At 32.5% G+C, this 27,584-nt stretch overlaps 1 protein-coding gene across 1 annotated transcript; it reads left to right on the plus strand.

Annotated features, from left to right (window-relative positions):
- Positions 1-384: 384 nt before the first annotated feature.
- Positions 385-27,271, plus strand: LOC127701641 (zinc finger protein 341-like). The gene is made up of 12 exons (XM_052205624.1): positions 385-464; positions 1,889-1,969; positions 2,981-3,159; positions 4,869-5,009; positions 7,404-7,644; positions 8,355-8,614; positions 12,169-12,300; positions 16,191-16,319; positions 17,590-17,789; positions 19,687-19,847; positions 22,118-22,318; positions 24,470-27,271. Exons 1-12 carry the CDS (start codon positions 434-436, stop codon positions 25,591-25,593), a joined length of 2,880 nt encoding a protein of 959 aa, XP_052061584.1. The 5' UTR covers positions 385-433; the 3' UTR covers positions 25,594-27,271.
- The last annotated feature ends 313 nt before the right edge of the window (positions 27,272-27,584 follow it).

Here is a 27,584-nt window from a genome sequence, read left to right on the forward strand (position 1 = left end):
TAATACTGTTGGGGACTTACTATTTATAATTGATATAAGCAAGTTATATGATAAAGAAGGTAATTTGTTGTTCAATAGAACATTTTTAATGAGGTTATCTCTCACATATTTATAGAATGAACATTTTAAAAGAAAATGTAGTTCATCTTCCTTGTCTCCATTGTTGCAGCAAAGACATATCTAGACTGGTACCCGACCGTTATTGAAATTCTTGACAATATTTGTATATTCCGAAGGCATACTGGATATTTTACGGAGGGAACCAACCTAAGACATATCCTACTCTGTTTTTTGTATTTTTAAAATAAACAAAAACCACAACATAAACGTATTAAATTTCCCGCGGAATTAATAAAATTGATTACTTCCCCTTTAAAACGTTTATACGTTTCCGCCTAATTTGCATACTGAAGTTTGCAGATCATTATGAAAAATGGCTCATGCATTTCTAGAAACGTTCACAGGTACTAAGATCGAATGTATAATCATGATATAGTTCTACTGGTCATCAATATTCTAAAACATAGGTTTACTTCAACGACAATCCGAAGAACAAGATTCTTGCTCTGCTCTTCCATCGTTATGTTCCGCCATCTTGTCTTTCTTGTAAAATTGGGTTTTGAAAATTATTTACCTCCCTCCCACGCAGATAAGCAAGATATTTTGACTATTGGACAGCACTTTTAATTATGTTCTATATCGCTGTATGATATTTCATCCATTTGTCTTGCATTCGTTCCATATAGCAAGCGAAGCGGTGACCCGCCCAAGTTTTACACAATCGGGTGTTGATCAAAATGTTGGAACGGCTCACAACAATCTCACGTTTCTGAACTGTCACTCTAAAACTTGTCATTCATAAACATTGTCCTACTCGGTTGACATTGTTTCAGGGTGAAATTATTTGGAAATTAGAAAGATACCATACACACAATATGACATATCTAATAGGGTATAAATTTAATTATATTTCAATTTTTTGATATTTTATTTGATAAAAAAATTGCAATTGTTTACAAATAAAAAAACACTGACTTTGATAGACTTTTACAGAAACTTCACTTTGTCTGTTAAATTGATTACGTTGAAAGTCTGACATATTTGTTTTTGTATATGTCATCATTACATTCTATTCTTTGTAAAGAATTATTTTAAAGACTTGCAAGGTAATTTAAATTTTGCTTGGGCATCCTAGCTAATATTGCAACTATCAAAATATCCTCAGCCTAAATCATGATCGACATATTTAAGATTGTATGCAATTTTTTCTGCTATGACTTAAAATCACACAAGTTCCTGTAAAAGTTTGCATGAAAAATTTAAAAGATTTGATATTATAATTAAAAATTGATTGTTGCATACTGTCAATAGGTTGTTCAGAGCAAGTCTAGGGTTATTCAGAGACAATTCCAGACCTGCCTATGGGGGATATCCTATGAAAGGTGTTGACCTGAATTCTGAAATTCTTTATTTTATAAACTGAACACCTCAAAACAGCATAAAATGAGTTTAAAGGGTATCTAAGCACATACATACTCATTCAAACAATATAGTAGTAGATTAAAAACACTTATGACAATAAAAAAGGAGCATAAGTTCCATCACTTAAAATCCCCCATGGAGATTTTGAAAAGTTGGCAATTCAGCTAAAGACCCAAAATATTAATATCTCTAGCACCTTAAAATTGCTGCCTAGGTAAATGCTATCAAAACGCTGTTTTTTGAATAAATTTCCAGTTTGCCTATAAGCATGATCATTATATTATTAGGTGAATTTACAACACTTCTGGGATTATAGTACTTTTTGTTGAAGTGGGTGATGAATTTTTTTCCTGATTTTCTTTCCACAAATTTTCCTTTTAATTCAAAGATAAGTTTTACATTGTAGTTGGAATGGACAGTCAGACTGCGGTAGCAGTGCAGTCATTGTTAGAGTCCCAAACTTTACCAGAGCCTATACAGGCCACAGGTATGTAGTTAGTGACAGACACTTTACCCGTTACTACACTTTAATAAACAACTGGTTTCAGGTACACTGCTATAGTCCCAAACATTACCATAACCTGTCTGCAATTTACATGTATCAGGGGCTGATCCAGGATTTTTAAAAAAGGGTAGGGCATGATTTTCCTCGAAAATATAATTAAAATACTTTTAAGAAAAAATTTGGTCTACTACATGTACAATGTACGCAAAAAAATCATATAAATTGGGAGAAACATATTTTAATATTTTGTTGAAGTTAAAGAGGGGAGTAAGTCTTCCATACCCTATCCTGAATCAGCCACTATGTATGTCACTGATATCTTTTTAAAATCCAACATTATCAGAGCATTAAAATGCAATCTATATGAAAAACACTAATATGAGAGCTTGTTGAGGCTACAGATAAGATACAAGAGTCCTAGACTACATCAATAACTGTATAAACTACAAAGAAAGTAAATCCACTTACTGGCAACTATAAATGAATGCTGGTAATAATTATTTGTTCATTGTGAAATCACACTCTTTATTCACTAATAAAAAGCACAAAGGGGTTGTATCATTTTGAAAATGTACCTTAGTCTGGTCTGTAGATCAATGAGATGTCTTATGAGTTCTTTACAGTCTAAAAGGCTTATAGCCAAGCCATGACTGGAGTTTGCTCAGGCCACTAGTACATAAACATTGTGCTTGTCTCAGAAAATACCAAATCCTGTACAGAAAACTGATAGATATTGAAAAGGATGTATAATACTAGTAGAGCAAGAAAACAACTCTTGGTTAAAGATTTAATATTGGTCTGTTTTGTTGACCAGTTCCATGTCTTGCAAAGTTGCATCATAATTTTATTTGACTATAAGCCATTCAGGTAAAATTCTTTTTGTCATCTTAAAGTTTAAGGTCATTAATAGACTATTATCACCCTTGGTAATTTGATATCTTGATTTAAACAAATTGGAAGTCATTTGAATTATATTTTAACCTTGGCTTACAGGAGAAGAAGAGGATGTTTTTCAATGTGGGAAGTGTAAAAGACAGTTTACTACACTGGGAGCCTTCATCAATCATAAACAATCTAGATGTGTACTACAGAGACAACTTAGTGCAAGCCAGAATGTTATTAACCACAGCTCATTACTACAAGCAGTCAATAGAGCTCCACAACTCATGCAGGTTTGTATTAGCCAGAATTCAGTACAACAGACTGTTAACAGAGCCCCACATCTTGTGCTGGTTGTAAGACTGCCTGTTTGAGTAAAATATCTTAACTAGATTTTATCATATTTCAGGTTGCTGAAATTTTATGAGAGACTTTCAATTTCTACTGAACATACTACACAGAACTTTAATACTGAAAGTATTAATGGTGAAAAAAACTTTGTAGTAAGATTTTTAGAATCTTTTTCGATTGGACAACACAATGTTCAAATAAGTGTTATATTATTTTCATCCAAGATCCATCATCAGTTTGACATGGGTCACAGACTGATAATGCACTGGAATGGGTCTTTAGACATGTTTTTTTCTAAGGAAGCTGGGAATAGAGACAATGTACCTAATATCATGAATATAGTTATTGTTTTACTAATGTATATGCAGTTAAGGAAATTCAGACTCTTGCGTCAGGACTCCCAAGGACATGAAATTAACATTTTTGTTATTGGTATTGGACTTTTACCATATTCGTCTTACTTGGCACAATTAGTTACACATTGTGTGTTATAGATCACATGACCAAATCAAATCCATGTCACAGGACAATCAATTCCATATCATAGAACACATGACCAAGGGGACAACCAAATCCATGTCATAGACACATGACCAAGGAAACAATCAAATCCATGTCATAGAACACATGAACAAGGGACAATCAAATCTATGTCATAGAACACATGACCAAGCGGACAATCAAATCCATGTCATAGAACACATGAACAAGGGACAATCAAATCTATGTCATAGAACACATGACCAAGCGGACAATCAAATCCATGTCATAGAACACATGAACAAGGGACAATCAAATCTATGTCATAGAACACATGACCAAGCGGACAATCAAATCCATTGTCATAGAACACATGACAATGGGGGCAATCAAATCCATGTCATAGAACACATGACAATGGGGGCAATCAAATCCATGTCATAGAACACATGACAATGGGGCAATCAAATCCATGTCATAGAACACATGACCAAGGGGAAAATCAAATCCATGTCATAGAACACTTGACCGAGGGGAAAATCAAATCCATGTCATAGAATACATGACCAAGAGGCAATCAAATCCATGTCATAGAATATATATAAGCCTTTAATTGCTACTATCTCACCTCACGCAACATGAACTGCATCATTACAAGCTGCCAGACTACAATGTACCATCCTATACCACTGTGCCACCATGTCCATTCACAAAAACGTGGTGTTATCTGACGTTTATATATTATTTTCTAGGCTCCATCATTACAAGCTACCAGACTGCAATTCTGTTTTCATTTTTCCACCATCACCTCTCGGCGTGAACCTGATGTTATCTGATGTTTTGTATTATATTCTAGGATCCATGATTACAAGTTGCCAGACTTCCTGCCTATTCCAGTGTGCCACCATCTCCCCTCACCCAGAATCTGATGTTATTTGATGATTTGTATTATGTTGTATGCTCCATTCTTGCTAGCTGCTACAATGCCTGCCTATGCAAATGTGTTCCAATCTCCCCTCACACAGAAAATTGTGTTAACTGATACTTTTTTTTTATTATATTGTAGGCTACCTTCTCACAAACTGCTACACTGCCTGCCTATACCACTGTGTCCTAATCTCCCCCTCACACAAAACATGGTGTTAACTGATGTTTTTTTATAATATTGTAGGCTCCATTCTCACAAGCTGCTACACTGCCTGCTTATGCCACTGTGTCCCAATCCCCCCTTACACAGAACATGGTGTTAACTGATGAACTTATGTCATTTGCCAGTGTTGACCAGACCCTAGGAGCATCTACAATACAACTTGTAAGTTATACTGAGCTATTTTGAATCGATGAGATATCATCATTTATATTTACTATTTGTCAAATAAACTTGATAATTATATACATGTTGTAGAATACACTGAACTGTGGACATCTTTATTTACATATCATCATGATCATGCAACCTTTCACAAGCTCATTGTTTAGTTTCTTTGCCGTAAAGTATTTTTGGTTCGCCTGTGACGATAGTCGCTGTATGCGAGACATAGGTATTACAATCCGGCAGCAAAGGCGTAAACTATTTGTTTAAAGCTTTATATTTCAGATGGTAGAAGACCTGGATGCTTCATACCTTGTATGCAGATACCTTATGTTACGAAGTTTCCGCCTGTCATATGTCCATTGTCCTTGACCTCATTTTCATGGTTCAGTGTCTGCTTGAAAAAAAAATTACAGTTTTTTTGTTAAGTGAAATATTCACTTATTATGAGTAATAGGATTACTATATTTGGTATATTGGTTCCATGCAGTGTCTACATGTCCGTCAGGTAGGGTTCACCTGACCTCAACCTTATTCCATGGATCAGTGACCAAGGTTAAAGTTACAGGGTCAAGTCCGTATCTCAGATACTGCAATCGGTCAACTTTACTTGGTGTATGGAATGGTTGTCCAACTGACAGATTTCATCTGACCTGAACTCAACTTCATGGTTCATTGAACAATGTTTAGTTTTTGTGGTTTGGTCTATTTCTCAGATACTATAAGCAATAGGGCCATTATATTTGGTGTATGGAAATATTGTCAGGTGTACAGTTCTTTCTGTCATGTTTCATCTGTCCTCTACCTCATTTTCATGGTTCATTGGACAATTATTAGTTTTTGTCGAGCCTGCATCTTCTGTCGCAGAAAGTTGACATAGGGATAGTGATCCAGTGGCGGCGGCGTTAATTAACTTCTTAATAACTTTATATTTTAGAAGGTGGAATACTTTGTATATAGATGCCTTATAATATGAAGTTTCCGTCTGCTATTATATATGTCCATGGTCCTTGACCTCATTTTCATGGTTCAGTGACTACTTGAAAAAAAAGTTAAGATTTTTTGAAATGTTAATATTTCTCTTATTGTGAGTAATATGATATAAACTATATTTAGTTTATGCATACCTTGCAAGGTCCTCATGCCTGTCAGATAGTTTTCATCTGACCTCGACCTCATTTCATGGATCAGTGAACAAGGTTAAGTTTTCGTGGTCAAGTCCATATATTAGATACTATAAGCATTCCGTCTACTATATTTTGTGTATGGAATGATTGTAAGATGTACATGTCCAACTGTCAGATGTCATCTGTCCTTAACCTCATTTTCATGGTTCAGTGTTAAAGTTAAGTTTTTGTGTTTTGGTCTTTTTTTCTAATACTATATGCAACAGGTCAACTATATTTGGTGTATGGAAATATTTTAAAATGTACATGTCAGTCTGGCAGATTTTATTTGACCTTGACCTTGGGGGGGGATATTTTCCCCAATTTTTTTAAGGGATTCATATTTTTTTTCAAAATTTTTAAAATTTCGAATTTTTGAAAAGTTTCAAGAAGAAATCTTCAATTGCACAGTATTACGCAATGAATTTATAAGATCTTTGACCACATTTATTTTGTGTCAGAAGCCTATATTATGTCAAAAATTTGATCACAATCCAAATTCAGACAGTATCAAGCTTGAATATTGTGTCCAAATTTGCCCCAAATGTTCAGCATTCGACCTCTGCAGTCGTATCAGGCTGCGCTCAGCGAAGCATTTTGATATTTAGGACTATCAACAGGAAATTAATGGTCAGTAAAGCAGGTGAGACATTTCAGCGTGTGCACTCTTGTTGTGATTTCGCAGATACATGTATTATAAACAATAGGTCAATTATATTTAGTGTATGGAATAATTGTGAGGTGTCTGTCTGGCAGGGTTCATTTGACCTTGACCTCATTTTCATGGTTTATTGGTCAATTATAAATTTTGTGATTTTATCAGTTTATCAGATACTATGAGCAATAAGTCAACTATATGTGGTGTATGGAATGATTATAAGGTGTACATGTCTGTCTGGCAGGGTTCATATGACCACTATAGTGGATACTAATTTTTGTAGATTGAGGAAAACTTGTATTTTCATGATATGCCAAAGTCTGTATTCAATTTATTAAAAAATGTTTACTTTGTGGAACATTTAAATTCATGATTTTCTTTATCCACATAATCCACGAAAATGGGTATCCAACGAATAATTATGAATCCACAGTACCTAAATGGTCACACTTCGGTCACCATTAGTGTGAAAAAGGTAATATGATCATGATAAAGTCTCATCCATTTGTTGAAATTGTTGAAATCATTTAAATTTATTGCAAAGAATGAATCAAATATTATTTGTCACAGCAACAAGGTGCAGCACTACAAGCAAGTGGACCACTCTTGTCACAAGTTGGACCCTTTAACACACGGACCTCTAATGTTACAATATTGAATGCCATCAATACCACATCCACACTACCTTCTACCTCTGCCTTTACAAGTACTGTAACAGCCAATCAGGTTCCACTACAGAATGTCATGTTTACTTCCTTACCAGAGAAACCTATAGCACCAACTGTGACTAAACCAAGTCCAACAAAAGCAGGTTTGTACAGATATTAAGACAAAGGCAACTGTACTTCTGTAAGAACAGTAGTGAACTCAGAATTGTTAAAGATCAAATTGAAAAGACATAGTAAAAGTTAATTTAATCCAGGTTACATTAAAATTGTTTGACATATTAATTAGAAAACAACCCAGCAAAATAAAAATAAGGTGATATGGTACGATTGCCAATGAGAAAACTATCCATAAAGACCTACAGATAATGATATGAACAACTACAGGTTATCATACAATAGACAAGAGCACAAATTCAATCAATTGAAGTTGCTAAGGGAATTTCATCAGTGACAACAAAGGTTCAAACAGTGACATCAGGTTCCTAGATAAAGTAAACTATTGCTGTGGACAAGATTTGTTGGTTTTGGTTAGGCACCTATATTTTAGATCTTAACTTTTCAACATTGAAAACATATAATTGAATTATGGACTTTTAAATTTGTGGTTTCTAACATTACACAGTAAAAATCAATGCCAATTTTGGATTTCCTATGGTCTCGAGTTAATTTTTTAAGTTTAAAATTATTGATTGGGTGAAAAAATGCAAAATACTTGTGGAAATGTAAAATTAGTTTGAGAATTGGTGACTTTCCAGGGCATATGAATCAAATTTTTCAACACTTCCACAGTAGGGTTTTCCTTTCATGTCTTGGTTGCATAAAAATGACTAATTTTTACATTGATACACTTCAGGTAGGAAATCAGCACAAGCCAGCATGGTTAATAATGCATCCTCTCATGAAGATCCAGCCATCTTAAGGAGAAAAAAACCTGGCGAATCTGAAGATAAGAAAAAGTTACGATGTCAGTACTGCGACAAAGCATTCGCTAAAAACTTTGATTTACAACAACACATTAGAGCTCACACAGGAGAGAAACCATTTCAGTGTATTGTGTGTGGACGTGCCTTTGCTCAGAAATCTAATGTAAAAAAACACATGTCAACACACAAGGTATGTCATACAAATCTGTAGTTGTACTTGAATGGGCCTTTGCTCAGAATTCTTATACAGTCGAACCTGGATTAGTCCAAGTTAAGGGGATCACACTTACTTAACCTTTAATCTTATTCAAGTTTGTAAGAAACATCTTCTTACCTGTTTTGATGCCCCCGCCGTAGCGGAGGGGGCATTAAGTTTTACCCTTGTCCATCTGTACGTACGAACGTACGTCCCAAAATTGGTTTCCATTCTCTAACTTTAGTTTGCCTCAACCAAATGTTCTAAAACTTATACACAATGCTTATTACCACAAAACACAGATCAAGTATGAATTTTGGTGGCGTCACTTTTACCGTTCTGGAGTTATGCCCCTTTACAAATGGAAAAATTGCTGAATTTTTCGTTTCCGTTCTCTAACTTTAGTTTGCCTCAACCAAATGTTATGAAACTTATACACAATGCTTACTACCACAAGACACTGATTAAATATGAATATTGGTGGTGTCACTTTTACCGTTTTAGAGTTATGTCCTTTACATATGGAAAAATTGCTGAATTTTTCATTTCCATTCTCTAACTTTAGTTTGCCTCAACTAAATGTTATGAAACTTATACATAATGTTTATTACCATTAAAAACAGATCAAGTTTGAATTTAGGTGGCGTCACTTATATCGTTCTAGAGTTATGCTCCTTTACAAATGGAAAAATTGCTAAAATATTCGTTTCTGTTCTCTTACTTTAGTTTGCCTCAACCAAATGTTATGAAACTTATACACAATGTTAATTACCACAAAGCACAGATCAAGTTTGAATATTGGTGGCGTCACTTTTACATTTCTTGAGTTATGTCTCTTTATAATGTAATATGTAAGGGGGGGCATCATCTGTGTCCCATGGACACATTCCCCATTTATTTTTTTTTACATTTTTGTTGCAAAAGCGATACATAGCGATCCTAGAAGCCATCTGCGGCTTCAACATTTAGGCTTGTCTGTGGTTAAATTTTTTTTAGACATCATGTCATACCTTCATGGAATTTTAGGAAATTTGGGCAGAAGCTTGTTTATGTTTACAGTATCCAGAACAAAATTTTGAAAATATTTATATTAATTTTTCCATATTTTACTAATAAATGGAATTAGTTTTTTTTACAGTTAGCATTCAGATTTAATCTGAGGTCAAAGTTTTTCAGTCGTCAATAACTTTGTCAAACATTCATGGAATTTTATGAAATTTGGACAGAAGCTTGTTTACAACCAAATGACAGTATCCAGAGTGAAAATTTTGTTATTTTCATTTTTCCATATATTACTAATAAATGGAATTAGTTTTATTACAGTTAACACTCAGGCTCAGTCTGATGTTAAAGTTTATCAGTCACCAATAACTTTGTCAAACCTTCATGGAATTTTATGAAATTTGGACAAAAGCTTGTTTAATGACCAAAATACAGTATCCAGAGCAAAATTAAAAAAAAAATATTTTCATATTCCCGTATTTTACTGATAAATGGACTTAGATTTTGTTTACAGTTAACAAGTAGATACAGTCTGGGGTTAAAGTTTGTTACACATCAATTACTTTGCCAAACCTTCATACATGTAGAATTTTATGAAACTTAGACCCTGTTCACACTAGCATTTTTTTAATCGATCTAAATAAAACCAGTTAGCGTTCACATTATCTTTAATCCTAATGATCTCTATCGGGCTAATCTGAAGGACTGCGTTCACACTACAAGTAAAATGCAATCTATCTGACCTAATTACCAGTGAATGTGTAAACACTGTGCATAAATAGAATTATTTAATCAAATTAATGTGTTGATACACACACTTGCAAAAAAAATAATGGATGAAGTTATTGTTTCACTTGAATTACAAGTTCAAATGTTGATACTGTTGTTCGTTAATTGTCAGCTGTTTTATGTCGGTCATCAATTACACGTGTAATTTTGCCGCCATACCTGAGCACAAATTATTTTCGATTCAATCGTACTAGTTTAGATCGATCTCTGCGTTCACATTTAAAGTTAGATCTGTTCAATTTAAATCGATTCAAACTAAACTACCTGTTTTAGTTTAGACTGATTCAAGATCGATTCAAAGCGTTCACATTGGGCTTAAATTGATCTAAAGTGAACCGATCTAGTTTAAATCAATCCAAATGTCCTAGTGTGAACAGGGTCTTAGGCAGAAGCTTTTTAATGATTAAGAGATAATGCCTGAAGCAAACTTTTAAAAAATATTTTTTTTTCATTTTCAGTATTTTTCTGATAGATGGACTTAGTTTTTTACAGTTAACATTTAAAGACAGTCTGGGACTAAATTTTTTTGACCGTTATAAATTTATAAACCTTCAAGGATTATTATGAAAATTGGACTGAAGCTATTCTCATGATTCTTCAAGACCAAAAAATAGCATCTAAAGAAAAAGTTTGAATTTTTTTTTAAAATTCTGTATTTTACTGATAAATGGACTCCCTTTTTAAGTCAACATTACACTTTTACACTGACAGCAGTAATTGCAGGCGAGACACAAGGTTCAGCGGAACCCCTTAGAAATTTTGATAATTTACCTTTTATATTAATGTTGAACACTTGTCTTTATTCAAATCAATCTGCACTGATAATTCTAAAAGACAATTTTATGGACAAAACAGTACATATAGAATGTTTATGAAGATGTACTACATATGAACTAAACAGATTTTGGGAGTATACATGCTTGTATTCAACTTATCCTTCTACTTTTTCTTTAGCCACTACCAACTGTCTATTGAAGTCCAGTCTTTTTTAAATAAATTTCATAGGTGTTCTTGTTCCATAATTTTTCTATGATAGAATATGTTTAATAGACACAATTTCCCCCTTGGTCAACATGGAAGGTGACAACAATCACCATTTCCCCATGATCAGTCATGAAAGGTGACAACAATCACCATTCCCCTTTATCAATTATGAAAGGTGATAACATTCACCATTCCCCTTTATCAATCATGAAAGGTGATAACATTCACCATTTTCCAATGATCAATCATGAAAGGTGATAACAAATAGCAATTATGCCATTCTGATTGATTTCAACATGTAGAGTATGAAAAATATGATTTCAGTATTGGAATTTTTTTTTTCTGTCTTTATCTTGTTATACTTTGAATTTTAGGGTAAAGTGATAGAGAGATTTTGTATCAGCCGAGAATGACTGGTTAGAATAAAAAAAAACATAGAAAAACAGGATTTTTATTGGTGCCTTGCATAACTTGTCGATATTTTTCAAAGAAACATTTTTTTTTAATATTACTACTTTGACTTCAAGAGATTCCACTGTATAAAAACACTTTACAACACACAGCTTATGTTTTGCATTGGACAACTCTTGTATGGGTTAAAGTGCCTTTCCTTGTTATTTGTATAAAGAATAGAACATAGCTTACTAATATATTTTAGTTTGAATTTTTAAAATTACTTGAAATGGAAACACAGGACTGTGTGAATATTCCTTGATAAATAGCACACAGTGATGAAACTATCTCATTATTTCTAATTTTTTTGTCTTCCTTAGGTATGGCCAACAGGTGCTGGTTCCACCTTACCTCAGCAATCACCAACTCAGGTACAACAGATAGAGGTTCCAGTAGAACCAACACCACCACCACCAACCTCCGAGGTAGAACCAGAAGAAGACCATCACACTGTAAGCTTTTATTATTTGTGGATAGCTGGTTATAATTTGAAGAGGTTCAAAGAATTGGTAAAGAAAGTAATTAGAAAAAAAATTGATGACAAGTTGTGAAATAAGGGGGAAATAGCCAGCATTTAAAAGGAACAACTATAAGATTTACTGATTATCTTAAAGCTGTTTTGATGTATGAAAAAGTATTTTTTTTCTCACTGTAAGAAAATTCGATTGATGATTCTTCTATAATTCATTAATTAACAAATGAACAAATAAACTTAAAATTATTGAATTTAATTAGGCTTCCTGATCTAAAAAGGACAGTTATTGTAGCCCATAATACAACTTTAAGAGATTCCACATTTTGTAACTAATTGTGAGGTTTCATATGCCCCACAATCAACCGATTTTGTTTTTGATAAATTAATACGAAATTAAATATTAAAGTTTATGGTCCTACATCCTTCTGATGTTATGTACTTATATTGTGACATTGCACAAGGTTATGGTTTTCTCAGAATATATATGACTTCTTTACACTTGATACATTGGATGTTTATATATACTTTAGTCTCGAAGAATTTGATTTGTTTATTAGTTGTTATTAGCTTTCAAAACAAATAAAAAAAATATATAACATGGACAAATGTACTTTCTCATTAATAATGTTGAATTTATTTTTAGAATATTTATCAGAAACAATTAACAGGCTTATTTCAATCTAGAATGCTAATATATTCCTTTAATGACTGAATATCAGCTGCTCTTAATGAAATTTAAGGCAATTCACACAAGGCTGTCATTAATTTCGTTAGGTAACAGTACTTCAATGAGAGTATCACCAGGCTAGTTACTTTAAGAGTACCTTTGTGTTGGCATGAAAATGTGGATATTTTAATCAAAATGGTTACAAAATGGAGAGTATTAATGTGAAATGAAGGATTATCTCCCATATACACAGAGTAATTCTTTCAACCTGTTTGCTTTCTTATTTTTTATACGACCGCAAAAAAATTTTTGTGGTCATATATTGGTATGACGTTGGCGTCGGCGTCGTCGTCCGAAGACGCATTAGTTTTCGCACTCTAACTTTAGTTTAAGTGAATGGATCTCTATGAAATTTTACCATAAGGTTCAATACCACAAAAGGAAGGTGGGGATTGATTTTGGGGGTTATGGTACCAACAGTTAAGGAATTAGGGGCCAAAAAGTGGTCAAAAATAAGCATTTTCTAGATTCCAGACAATAACTATGGATCTCTCTGAAATTATACTACAAGTTTCCATACCACAAAGGGATGGTTAGGATTTGGTTTGGGGGGTTATTGCTCAAACCGTTTAAGAATTAGGGGCAAAAAAGGGGGAAAAACAAGGTTGTCCTCATTAATGGACAAATACTTTAGTACAAAACATAATTTAAAGCAGTGTAAGGGAGATAAATCAAATACATCATTGAAATTATCTCCCTTACACTGCTTTTAAATTATGTATAAAGTAATGGTTAATGAACAATTAAGATAATTTAAAACAGTGTAAGGGAGGTAATCCAAATACAACGCTTTGGTTACTTCCCTTACACTGCTTTTAAATTATGTTTAAAGAAATGCATATTTATAAAGGAAGACCAGTATCGCGCATTAGATTTGTAAAATCTTTGACCACATTTATTTATTTGTTTTCCCGAATCTAACCGTGTATTTAGATTTTTAATTTTGGGTCCAGTTTTCAAATTGGTCTACATTAAGGTCCAAAGGGTCCAAAATTAAACTTTGTTTGATTTTAACAAAAATTGAATATATGGGGTTCTTTGATATGCTGAATCTAAACATGTATTTAGATTTTTGATTTTTGGCTCAGTTTTCAAGTTGGTCCAAATTGGGGTCCAAAATTAAACTTTGTTTTATTTCAACAAAAATTGAATATATGGGGTTCTTTGATATGCTGCATCTAACCATGTATTTAGATTTTTTATTTGTAGACCCCGCTATCAAATTGGTTCATATTGAGGTCAAAAGGGTCCAAAATTAAACTTTGTTTTATTTCATCAAAAATTGAATTATTGGGGTTCTTTGATATGCCAAATCTAACCGTGTATTTAGATTTTTAATTTTGGGTCCCGTTTTTTAAATTGGTCTACATTAAGGTCCAAAGGGTCCAAAATTAAACTTAGTTTGATTTTAACAAAAATTGATTTCTTGGGGTACTTTGATATGCTGAATCTAAACATGTGTTTAGATTTTTGATTATGGGCCCAGTTTTCAAGTTGGTCCAAGTTGGGGTCCAAAATTAAACTTTGTTTGATTTCAACAAAAATTGAATATATCGGGTTCTTTGATATGCTGAATCTAAACATGTATTTAGATTTTAGATGTTTGGCCCAGTTTTCAAGTTGGTCCAAATTGGGTCCAAAATTAAACTTTGTTTGATTTCAACAAAAATTGAATATATGGGGTTCTTTGATATGCTGAATCTTACCATGTATTTAGATTTTTTATTTGTGGGCCCGCTATCAAATTGGTTCATATTGAGGTCAAAAAGGTCCAAAATTAAACTTTGTTTGATTTCATCAAAAATTTAATTATTGGGGTTCTTTGATATGCCAAATCTAACCGTGTATTTAGATTTTTAATTTTGGGTCCCGTTTTTTAAATTGGTCTACATTAAGGTCCAAAGGGTCCAAAATTAAACTTAGTTTGATTTTAACAAAAATTGAATTTTTGGGGTTCTTTGATATGCTGAATCTAAACATGTGTTTAGATTTTTTATTATGGGACCAGTTTTCAAGTTGGTCCAAGTTGGGGTCCAAATTCAAACTTTGTTTGATTTCAACAAAAATTGAATATATCGGGTTCTTTGATATGCTGAATCTAAACATGTATTTAGATTTTAGATTTTTGGCCTAGTTTTCAAGTTGATCCAAATTGGGGTCCAAAATTAAACTTTGTTTGATTTCAACAAAAATTGAATATATGGGGTTCTTTGATATGCTGAATCTTACCATGTTTTTAGATTTTTTATTTGTGGGCCCGCTATCAGATTGGTTCATATTGAGGTCAAAAGGGTCCAAAATTAAACTTTGTTTGATTTCATCAAAAATTGAATTATTGGGGTTTTTTGATATGCCAAATCTAACCGTGTTTTTAGATTTTTATTTTGGGTCCCGTTTTTTTTAATTGGTCTACATTAAGGTCCAAAGGGTCCAAAATTAAACTTAGTTTGATTTTAACAAAAATTGATTTCTTGGGGTACTTTGATATGCTGAATCTAAACATGTGTTTAGATTTTTGATTATGGGACCAGTTTTCAAGTTTGTCCAAGTTGGGGTCCAAAATTAAACTTTGTTTGATTTCAACAAAAATTGAATATATGGGGTTCTTTGATATGCTGAATCTAACCATGTATTTTGATTTTGGACATTGGACCATAATAGGTAAATTAAAAAAAATGAAGTTCTTAGACCACATTCTTTCTGTGTCAGAAACCTATGCTGTGTCAAATATTTAATCACAATCCAAATTCAGAGCTGTATCAAGCTTGAATGTTGTGTCCATACTTGCCCCAACTGTTCAGGGTTCGACCTCTGCGGTCGTATCAAGCTGCGCCCAGCGAAGCATTTTATTGTTTGTTTATTTCTGTTATATCAGCTTTCATCATTTGTTTTACGTGTAGGATAAAATCTAGACTATAAATGTCCTCTAGTATAAAACAGATACTTTTTTTTTCTAAATGTTAATCTGATGAAAAAGAATTGGTACTTTTTGTGTTATTAGAAAAAATGAAAATGATTTTTCTCTAATCCGGTTCAGAAGCAAGGAAACAAAAAGGAAAGTTTAATAACACGTTTTTTATGCATGTGAAAATTTTCAGGTCCAGAAAGAGAACATATTTTTCTGCATTTTGTTTTTTCAGGTCCAGGGAGAAGGAGACAAAAAGAAACTTTTGGTGATAGATAATTCATATATTTGCCAGTATTGTAATGAGAAGTTCAAATCATACTTCCAGTTAAAAACACACATGATTAAACATAAAAGTGAACAGGTAAATAAAGGAAATACCTTATATTAGTGAATTGTAAAGTATTTTGCAGAAAAAATATCTTTGAATATCTTGTATTCTTAAAATCTTTAAAGTTAGTATCTAATGCTGTTAATTTGATATAGCATGTACGTATGATTATTAAATTTTCTCTCAGATTTTTAGGTTTATAAGCCCTAGCTTGTAGAGTTTGAATTTTAGTTGGAAGATCTATAATATTTGAATTTGTTATTCACTTTTACTTCTGAGGGATCCCTTCTTTGATAATAGATAATATTGTCTTTAATTGTTGGATTATAGCACCGTGTCTTTGATATTATTGTCTTTTACTTTTTGAATAAAATAAGATGGTTTACTAATATAGACATGGGATCTCTCTCTTCTGACAGTTATGCATTATGAGCTTCAAATTGTTTTGAATTGATTGTCCTATAAAATTATTACCTTACTGGTTCAACCTTTCTAAGGTGCAATTAAAGAGGTAGTTAGTGAATTATAACCTTGTGACAACATAAAGTTTGGCAGCTGTTAAACATTTAATTAAAATCTAATCATAGAAATTCCTATCATTGTCTGTATAAAAAAAGAATTTCTAATTTTTTGATTTTTTGTTAGGCATTAAAAATCTTACTCTACTGGAATATATATGTGTGAAAATGGGTTAGATACAACAGTTGTCATGATTGTGGGTAAACTTACACAGTTCAATTACCCGACTTGAAACAAAAATTTTGGGTTAACTGGCATATATTGGAACCTACAATGATTTTGAAAGTTTTTACAGTGATGTTCCTGACATAAGATTTATTGACAGACACTGAGCTATAAAGCAAGATATTTGAAAGTGAAAAAAAATATATATCACAGATGTTTTTGACTAAAAAAAGTAACAAATTTGGGAACAGGGATGTTTGAATAACCAGACTACACTAGTAAATACTAGTATACAAGTGTCAACATAAAGCATTGCAACACATAAACATTGTGTAAAAAAATGGGAGTTAATTCTGTCAAAATTTTTGCATTTTTTCAACTTGTTTTAATCATTTCTACTTTAAACGGAAACAATCATATCCAAAAATTATTTTTATAATTTCTTCTAACATCATTATTCCTCAAAACATCCACAGATTATCTTTAAAATAACAGTAATTATTATTTTTATTTATTTATTCATTTTGACAGACATTTCAATTTCTTATATGGAATCTGCCATATGTTGTATATTATTCCAGATAATTGTATACTACATCTGTTCTATATTCTCTTTTAGGTGTACAAATGTGTACAGAAAGATTGCAGTCTCAGCTTTAAAGATTTAGATGCCTTTCTACAGCATGTTAAATCACATGAGAATGAACTACAGTATAGATGTCACATGTGTAATAAATTCTTCTCATCACTTTATGAACTCGGTGTACACCAGTACACGCACAGTTTATATCCCAATCATCCAGTTAAACCTGGTCCAAGGTTTGTATAAAGTTTGTATAAAATGGGTGCACGCAAAGCTTTTATCAAAATCCTTAAGATTAATCTGGTCAAAGGTTTGTGTAAACTTGAACACCAATACATACAGCTTGTACTTAAATTACCCAATAAAATCTGTTCAAATGTTTGTATAGACTTGGTGTACACTAAAAAATCTTGTATCAAAATCCTCCAGTATAAAACCTGGTCCAAGGTATGTATTAACTTGTATACCAGTACACACAGATTGTACAGAAATTACAAATTAACTGGACAAGGTTTGAATAAACTTGGTAGACTGGAGTTTACACACAGCTTGTATCAAAATCACCATGTAACAACTGGTCCCGGAGTTGCATAATGTTGGTGTACTTAAGGATGCACACAACTCGAATCTTAACTGCAAAATAAATATTGTTCTGGGTTTTCTATAAACATACCGTAGTTTATACTAGAATACACTAAACATCCCATTTAACCCTAGTTCTCAACATTTTAGGTTTGTATGAAATAAGTATACACCTTATGTACTAATCATTTAGCATAAATGAATTGAAATCCTTGTAGTCTTTAAAATCCAATTTTATACTCCCATTTGACAGCGTTAACATAATTTATAGAATGGTTTCTGTCTGTCCACAATCACATTGTAAGAATTGAGTAATTTAATGTCTTGATAATTATAGAATCAGATATCAGAAGTTCAGAAGGATTAAGGTTGAATAATCAACTACAGATTTGATTATACTATCAAATTTCTATTGTTAATCAAAACCGCAAATGCAAATAACCAACAGATTGCCTTTGTATACTATATAAAAACTAAGAGATGTAGTTTGATTGCTATTGAGACAACTATATACCAGAGTTCAAACTACCTCAGGGATCTCCATGACCTGTTTTTTTATGGCGCACCGCCATTGTTAAAATATCTTCCGTCATCGTCAAATGATCAAATAATCTTTACAATTAAAGTAATACATCTGGTTTACATTCAGAATGGAAAGATGCATGTTGCATAGTCTATTTCTATGAAATTTGCAATTCAAAGTCATTAAAACCATTTAAGTTGTAAACATTTGCCCTCCAAATCTTTCTTCAACGTTTAACAAAAGGGGTTCTAAACTTCTTGTTGATGCTGCAAATCGTCGATACTGGTTCATGACTTCTGAATTTGGCAGTGAAAAAAAATCCCCAAGATTTTTTAGTTATAAACAATTACCAAAATAACAAGATAACCTTAAGGACATATTGTGATCATTCTTGACTAAGGGGGAGCCATGCAGGCTTGACATTGGAATGGTTACAAATGATAATTAATGAAAATATTGGTTATTCTGTAATGAAATAAATATAATAAGCAATATATCAGTCTGTTCACTATTCCTTACATAGAAATGGAGGAATGAGATACTCACGCCACACCATAGATGCGGGGTTTTGTTATGGTAAAAGTTCCTCCATTGTTAAATTTTCATCCATAGAGATCCTTGCTATCTGGATGTAAGCAATATATATATATATATATATATATATATATAACTCGTCTAAACATCAGCCCAACAATGTTAGATCTGTAAATTTGCTTTCACAAATTTTTTGTTCTTCCCTCGCCGGGATTCGAACTCATGCTACTGAGATATCGTGACACCAAATCGCCTGCACTGTATCCATATATTGATATATTATGTGGAAATCTTCAATGACAGTATTAGAACCCGTGAACAAATGATTTCTCAACAAAACAGGAAAATTGTTGTCAGTATACAAGTTTGATATTAGGGAAAAAAAAATGTGAATGTATTAAGAAATATTTTAAAAAAAGTTTAGCAATAAAAGCTATTAATGCAATTTTACTGAAATAGCATAGATGTTTTAGCTATACAGTTTTACTTTGCAGACATTTCCAGTGTACCAAGTGCATGAACAAATATTCTTCACCTGAGGCATTAGAACATCACATGGCTACTTCCTCACACTCTCATCCCTGTCCTTATTGTGAAAAAGTTTTTACTTGTGAGAGATATCTCAGGCGTCATTTACCATCTCATGGATCTGAAGGTAAACTATGGACTTTGAATTTTTACTTCTCACATTAGAAATAGTTTAACCTGTCATTACTTCATATGTAAAATTCGCAAAAAATAACAGTAGAAACTCTACTGGTGTCACAAGTGGAGTAGAAACTACTATTCATCATTTTGTGGACTTTTTTGTGTTTTCTTTTGGTCATTGTATTGTCTGTTTTACTTAGTCTTGTAGTTTTTGATTGCCCCATTGGTATCTTTTCTCCCTAAATCATGTCATGAATCTCAAGGTTAACTGTTTTAAAAGCCTTGATTTTTATCCTTGCTATGAATCTGTTTTTTTTGTGAATGATATTGCCTAATGGATTAGAAAATAATGAAATGAAAAGCTCTGACCTCTGACTGCGCGAAGATAAATTGACTCCATTTGTCAAAACAGTAAAATAGGCAACATCTACTATTTTCCAAATTTTGACAATATGCAAATATTTAAAATTCAACAGTATTTACTTTATAAGACCAAATTATTTAGTTAGGAGGAGGATATGGGTTGTCAGTATGATCAATTATAAAAATAAATGTGGTAAATTAATAAAGCATATAATTAAAAGTCAATCACTGCCAGTTGATGTGGTTAAAAAATTATGTAATACATTTTTGTTAACAAGTGTTTTGGTTAATATTTGTCTTAGTGGCATTCATGTTGCATCTCTTTTATTAACCAGGTTTTCTGAAGGAAAAATCTGGTTGTTAAAATGGTTAAGTACAGCAGGAGGGAGGGTGGCTGCCATCAGTTTCTGTGCAATAACTTATGAAGCCATCAGTTTCCGTGCAATAACTTATGAACCATTTAACCAATGCTTTTCAGATCTTAATAAGTTGATACTGATGACAAAATGGAGGTCAAGTTTGATATTGACAATTTTCACTTTTCAGGAGTTATGGTCCTTGATTGTATTGTTTCGATGATCAGAATAAGTTGGAAATCAGTTGGTTGGGCCTGGCAATGTTGATAATCGATTGGGATTTTGTTCAATCTATTGTCGTTATAGTTTCCGGACTTTTATCATATCAACTTCCGGTCTGTTTCCGGTTTGCATTTTACATGCACAGTCAAACAAATTGTAAGAAAAAATAGCAGTCGAAGACAATAACAATGTCAAACATGCTATAATCAAAGACATAAGCAATTTCTTTCTTTATAAACATGGTAAAAGCATTGTCTTTACAGATTGATCGTTTGTTTTATACAGCTATGTATTTGAAATTATAATGTGAGTAATACCATTGAAATTTAGAAATTTTAGTGTCATTGTTGGTAATAATTATAAATGTTGTAATTATAAGACAAAATATGTTCAATCTGAATCTGGATTCTAATAATTGATTCACTGTTTTAATTGCTAAATAAAATATGAAAAGGAAACAAAAGATCAAATATGAACATATAAAACTCTGCAATGATATGGAATAGACATGTACAATGTGACTAAATGCATGATTTCATTTAAAAAAAAAGGGCAAGGTATAATGATGCAATGTATGCGATTGTCGGTTGGTTGCTGTCAACCAATAGTAATAGATAATTGGTTGGTAATTTCAACGATTATCCAACACTAGTCCTTGATATATTGGAAAATGGCACTTTATGTTGATTCCGTGCAATTACTTTTGAACCCTTGAACCAATGCTCTGTAAATTTTATTATGCTGTTACTGATGACAAAATAATGGTCGAGTTCCATGTTGATGATTTTCATTGTTTCAGGTCAGGAGTTATGGTCTTTGATAGATTGGAAAATAGACAGAACATGGCAGGTCAAATAAGTCTGAAAGCGCCTTCAAAATACAGAAAATACAGTTTGCTCTCAATCCTTGTTTATGTTCAATCCTGGTGTCCTCTGTTAAGATATATCAGGATAATTTTTATTTCTATTGGAATAAAGTCCTTGTAACTGTAGACTTTATGATAGTTCTAGTCTTTTAACTCTCTTTTTTCTCTCAAAGCAGATACCCTTCCACAATTTATTGATGATTTGACATTAATTGATTAAGTACTTGAAATGTATATATAAGGGTGACTATAAAAGATAGAAACACTTAAAAAGTTTCATATTTACTAATACCATTTACAAGTACCAGATTTCTTTCTTCTTAGTCATAAAACCCACAGAAGGCATATCAGCCAACATTAATTGCACATAACAAAGAAGTAAGATGCATACAAAAAATCTCTAATTAACATATTAATGAGTCACAATTTTGAATAGATTACAGGAAACACATGCCTGATAATATTTTTCAGGTCAGTTCCAGTGTAATATCTGTCAGAAGAGGTTTAAAGCAGAACATTACCTTAAAATGCATCTGATGATACACAGTGGAGAGAAACCATTTTCTTGTCAGCAGTGTGGAGCTTCATTCAACAGGAAAGACAAACTCAAACGTCACATGACTATACATGACACTGCTAAAAGGTTTAAATGCCCATTCAAAAGTTATACAGGTTTGTAGTAGAAATAGATACTTTTTTGAATCATTGACTTGATTACAAAAAAATAGGTACAAAATAGCCAATACTTTTCAGGAAAAATCTGTAAAATCGGTACAAAATAGCCAATACTTTTCAGGAAAAATCTGTAAAATCTGTTTACAAAACATAGTTTTTATATTACCCACAAACCAATTTTTGTTGGGAGTAAATAGGAATCGTCCTGTCGGTCTAACTGTCTCAATGTCTGTTTGTCCATCTATCAATCTGTCCATCTATCAAACTGTATCTATCCATGTGCCTTGTGAGCACAACCCTACCTAAACAACAATATAGATATTAAAACTTTACACAGTTATAGAACACTCTGAGGATGAGCATCAAGGAATATATAATCCCTGTCCAATATGTTAAAGGGAAGATAATCAAAGTTAATTACTTCAATACAAATAGTATTGGGGGAAGGGAGATTTTTTGGGGGAATTTCACTCATAGTTGTAGTTACGATATCTATGTGATAGGCATTGTAGCAAGTTTCCAAAGGTTAGGTTTCCTCCACCACTACAGCTATGAAGTTGTACAAATGAAACTGACATTGTACACTATTACAAAAACAATCAGCCAGATAAACTTGAGTCATTGCGAGAAAATAGATGAGAAGACATGAAAGTGGAGCTGTGCTTATCAGTCTTCCTTTTTTTAGTTGAAACCAGCCTTTTTCAAGTTGTCTTATTTATGTGTATGTATAAAAATAAGGAAATGGGGTATGATTGTCAATGCGACAACTATTTACCAGAGTTTGATTGATGTGGATGAAGCAATTTTAGGCGTTTACAGCCTTCAACAATGAGAAAAACTTGTACCATATAGTTGCTATAAATGACCTGACATGAAAAATGTTAAACAATTCAAACGAGAAAAATTACAAAAAAATATGACAAACACTGAACTACAGGTTTCTGACTGGGGACAGGCACATGAATAATGTATTTCTTTTACAGCAGAATGCATAGAGTGTATAGGTAAAGGGAATATCTTTGGTTAGCTTGCTTGCTAGCTGAACCGTGAAGTCATTATTATGTTTGGTAAACTATCCTCCTTTAAGAGTAGGCTAGTCCGACAGATAACCAATTGCAATCTATCGGTCTGTAGGACTAGACTACTCCGAAAGGAGGGTAGTATACCTAACCTAAAGATGACTTCACGGTTCAGCAAACAAGCAAGCTAACCAAAGATTATACCTTTACCTACACACTCAATGCATTCTGCTGTTATCATTCCACTGCTGAAATTAAGAACAAATAGTACATAAATTGTTGTGAAAACTGAAAAATACCTCATTGTCAGTCAACATTCATGCAAATCTTGGGACAGTGTACTGCATAGTCTAAATTTGTTACAGTAAAAAAAATAAAAGCAAAGTGTAATAATACAACCATTAGTGGACTTTGTCACTTATAAAATAAGTAGTATTGTGTTTATATTGTGTTGTTTTAACTTTATCTTTTATGTTTAACTTTAATTGTAACAATGTCTAGTGATTTATGTTGGAAAACTGGTTACAATGTCTAGTGATTTATGTTAGAAAAATGGTTACAATGTCTAGTGATTTATGTTGGAAAATTGGTTTCAGTGTTTAGTGATTTATGTCAGAAAACTGGTTACAATGTCTAGTTATGTATGTCAGAAAATTGATTACAATGTCTAGTTATTTATGTCCGAAAACTGTTTTTCTGATTATTGTCCCCTGCTTAAAGCATTGCAGGGGACATGGAAATACCAGGCGTCCGTCCGTGTGTCTGTCTGTGTGTCCATCCGTCTGGTCTTGTTAGCGCTCTCACAGGTTATACTATAGGTTAATATCAGCAATATCTCGGACAAGTTTTATAATGGTGGCCGATCAACTTTTTGAAAAAGAGTTATGCCCCTTGGAAATATTAAATTTATTGAAAATGGCCTTGTTAGCGCTACAAAAAAAAGTGTTTTATTTAGTTATTGCCCTTGTACCTTGGATAGATTAAATATGTACAATGTGGGGGACATTGGAACTCTGATCTTTTATGATCCTTTATTTGCCACCAGCCACCATTTATCACAATAACTTTTGATGTTGGAAGAATGTCTTTACACCAAAATTTTTAAAGATAATTTCTTATTTATCTTCAGGTTGTGATAAAGAGTTCAATAGACCTGACAAGTTAAAGGCCCACATCATCACACATAGTGGTGTTAGACCTTTTGAATGTAAAGACTGTGGAAAAACATTTAGTCGTAGACCACATCTAAGGGAGCATGAACGTGGACATGCAGCAGATTACAAATTTAAGTGTGAGTCCTGTGGTAAGGGATTCTGGAGACCGAAGACATTCAAAGATCATAAATGTCAACCATTAAAACCTGGTCAGACACGTGTATATGTATATAGACATAGAAACAGAAGGAAAGTTGGGAGGCCTAAGAAACGTATGATTACAGTCACTAAAGATTCTTTAAATAAGGCGTCAGAAATAAATACAAGAAAAAGAAGAAATAGAACTGTAGTCAGTCATGATCAGAGTAGGGAAGAGGAAATTCAAAGCACTGAAGCTGCTCAAGAACAGGATCCAGCTGAAATGCAGAATACTCAAAGTCGAGGTCGAATTATCATTCAACCACATGAAGAAGATTTCAGTATAAAACCAGAACAAGATTTTCAGCAGCAGATGAATCCACCTGATAGATTAATGGAAGGTGACGTGTCTTCTGTGGATAAACAGGATTTCTGTGTCAAGGTCATACCACCAGAAAATTTGCTAAATCAGCAATATGTAACAGTGCACATACAGAATCCCCATGCTGGCCAATCAGAATTTCAGACACATCTTTTACCAACATCAACAGCACAAATGTTATCTTCAAATGTAACTTCAATGCCAATAACAATTATAGAAACACAGCGAGGAACTATGTTACCGGTACATGTGGCATCTGTTGAAGGAGCCACAGATGGTGATGCACTACCACTGCAGGTGACAGCAATGAGTGGTATGGGTGTGCATGGAGCCATGGTGTCTGGTGTAGGACCCTGTATATCTGTGGAAGAATTGGTTCCAGTTCAAGTGACACTACAAGATGATAATGATGCTATGGTGGATAGTGGTATAGTTGTTTCATCTGCTGGTCAGCACCACCAACAGTCATATGTCAATCAACTAGAAGATTTTGTGGGTTCAGAAGGGGACCCTGTCCTTCAGGGGACAGAGAGTATACTTAAAGCTCATGCAGAAATTCTCCAGTCTGTTCATCATTAAAAAAGCAAATTATTATTAGGTCATATATGAATTAACTATTTTGTTTCCATTGGTATGAATAAAGAGAGATGAAGGGTAAAAGAGACATTTACCTAAGAGAACATTAAAACCTAAAGACAACTAGAGGTCCACAAATGCTTTAATGATATATTGAATTTATTTCATCTGATTGGCTATGTTTTAATTACTTATTAGATGAATAGATGATGGGATATTTAATTTAGAATAAGGTTAACTATGTGATACTACTTATTTATTTAAAACAAATTAAAATGTTTTTGTATGGAGGAATTATAGTATTTACCTTATACTTTTAACCAATTCTACTATAATTAATGATAATTTTGTGAAGGGATATTGTAATACAGAAAAGCATTGGTTTAAATTCAGTGTGTCATATTTTGGCCCTTCCAACATCCCAAATGAAATTAATTGCAATAATTATTACTGAATGTATTGCTTTAACATATGAAATAAGCAAAATTGACATGCAAATTGATAATAATGATAAACAGTTTATGAAGGTAAGTCTTGAATATGCATGAAACACTATCCTATTAGAATATATATTATATTCATGTTTTATATGAAATTTTCGAAACATTTTCATTATTTCTTTAAAAGAGAAATACCTTAGGAAGGACATTAATTAATAGGAAAAATTCAATGCATGCAATCAAGCATATTATTACCTTGTCTATTTAGACTATATTGACTTTCAAAAGTGTTTATTAATTTTTTTTCAGCCAATTTTGTCAATATAACGAAACTATAAACAACTGTCATTATGTGAGTTTAAGCTAGCTATAAAATCAGTTGTTACACAGCATTGTCAGAGCTGTTCAAAGTCAGGAATATGACAATTGTTTCCCATTTGTTCTGTTAGTTGATATTGTAGAACATTTCATTTTGTCTGATTTTATGGACTTCTTTTTTTAATATACCTTAGAGTTCAATATTGCATGATATCAGAAAATAAAATTCCTTTGAAAGTGCTGGGACTTTTCTTATTGGTCTTAAACATTTCTTAATTTTGTGGAAGACGTTTACCAAGGATATTCACGAAACATGGTATCCAACAAATAATAATGAATCCACAATATGAAACTTTTTTTTGGTGTTTAAAAACTTTTGTCAGATATTTTGACATAGCATGCAGATGAGTGTATTTGTTAGTTTACATTTTGTTGAATATTTTTTGACATTTCTGTTGATATCAGAGTGTAACATTAGAGTTATTTGTTTGTTGGTAAATCAGTATAAGTTCAAAGTTGAAATGTTACAATATTTGTTGAATGGCATAAACTGCTGACCTGATAAGTTTGAACATTATAGCTTTTCAGGAAAGCCAAACAATTTCCATTAAATTTGAAATGTTCAATCTAAATGCTTATCAGCTTATATAAATAAGTTGTACTTGTAAGTCTCAAAATTAAACATAAGAAATAATATGTTCATATCAGAATAGCATTAAACAAGTTGAAGCTTTACCCTCACTGTGCTGTCTTCATTTGTGGATGGTTGGAACAAAATCAAACAAAATCAACTTGCTTTGTACTGTTGATTTTAATAAGATTAAAAAGTTTTCAATGCCTGTTATAATTTACAGAAACTAGTTGTTAAAATATTGTAATGGATTTTGATATACCAATTAAATGAAAGAAATTTACAAATTTTAGTCACAATTTATTAAAAAAAATAGATTAAAGAAGACTGGTGTAGAATCACTTTGTTTGAGATTGGCCAGTGTGATGGTCAACACAGTTAATTCATTTGTTTTGTATTTGGACAGCAGGAGGCATGTCCTGTTCAATTATTCTTTTCAAAGAACAAAGGTTGTAATTGCAAAAAATGTCCAGTAATTCATTTCATTAATAGACCATATTTGCCAGGAAAATGTAATAACATTAACAATACCAATTTCACTGCACCAGCTGTGCATTTGGACAATTATAGAGATAATGTTTTCTCACTAAATAATTCAAAATTTG

The sequence above is a fragment of the Mytilus californianus genome, unplaced genomic scaffold (genome assembly GCF_021869535.1).
Source record: "Mytilus californianus isolate M0D057914Y unplaced genomic scaffold, xbMytCali1.0.p SCAF_5, whole genome shotgun sequence".
NCBI lineage: Eukaryota > Metazoa > Mollusca > Bivalvia > Mytilida > Mytilidae > Mytilus > Mytilus californianus.

Bases quoted from the DNA above. Each gene is read 5' to 3' on its own strand.
- LOC127701641 (XM_052205624.1), top strand. From the start codon at position 434: ATGGCTCATGCATTTCTAGAAACGTTCACAG. The intron at 1,970-2,980 runs GTATGTAGTTAG...CTTGGCTTACAG, and splicing joins AGAGCCTATACAGGCCACAG to GAGAAGAAGAGGATGTTTTT. The intron at 17,790-19,686 runs GTTTGTATAAAG...TTTACTTTGCAG, and splicing joins CCAGTTAAACCTGGTCCAAG to ACATTTCCAGTGTACCAAGT.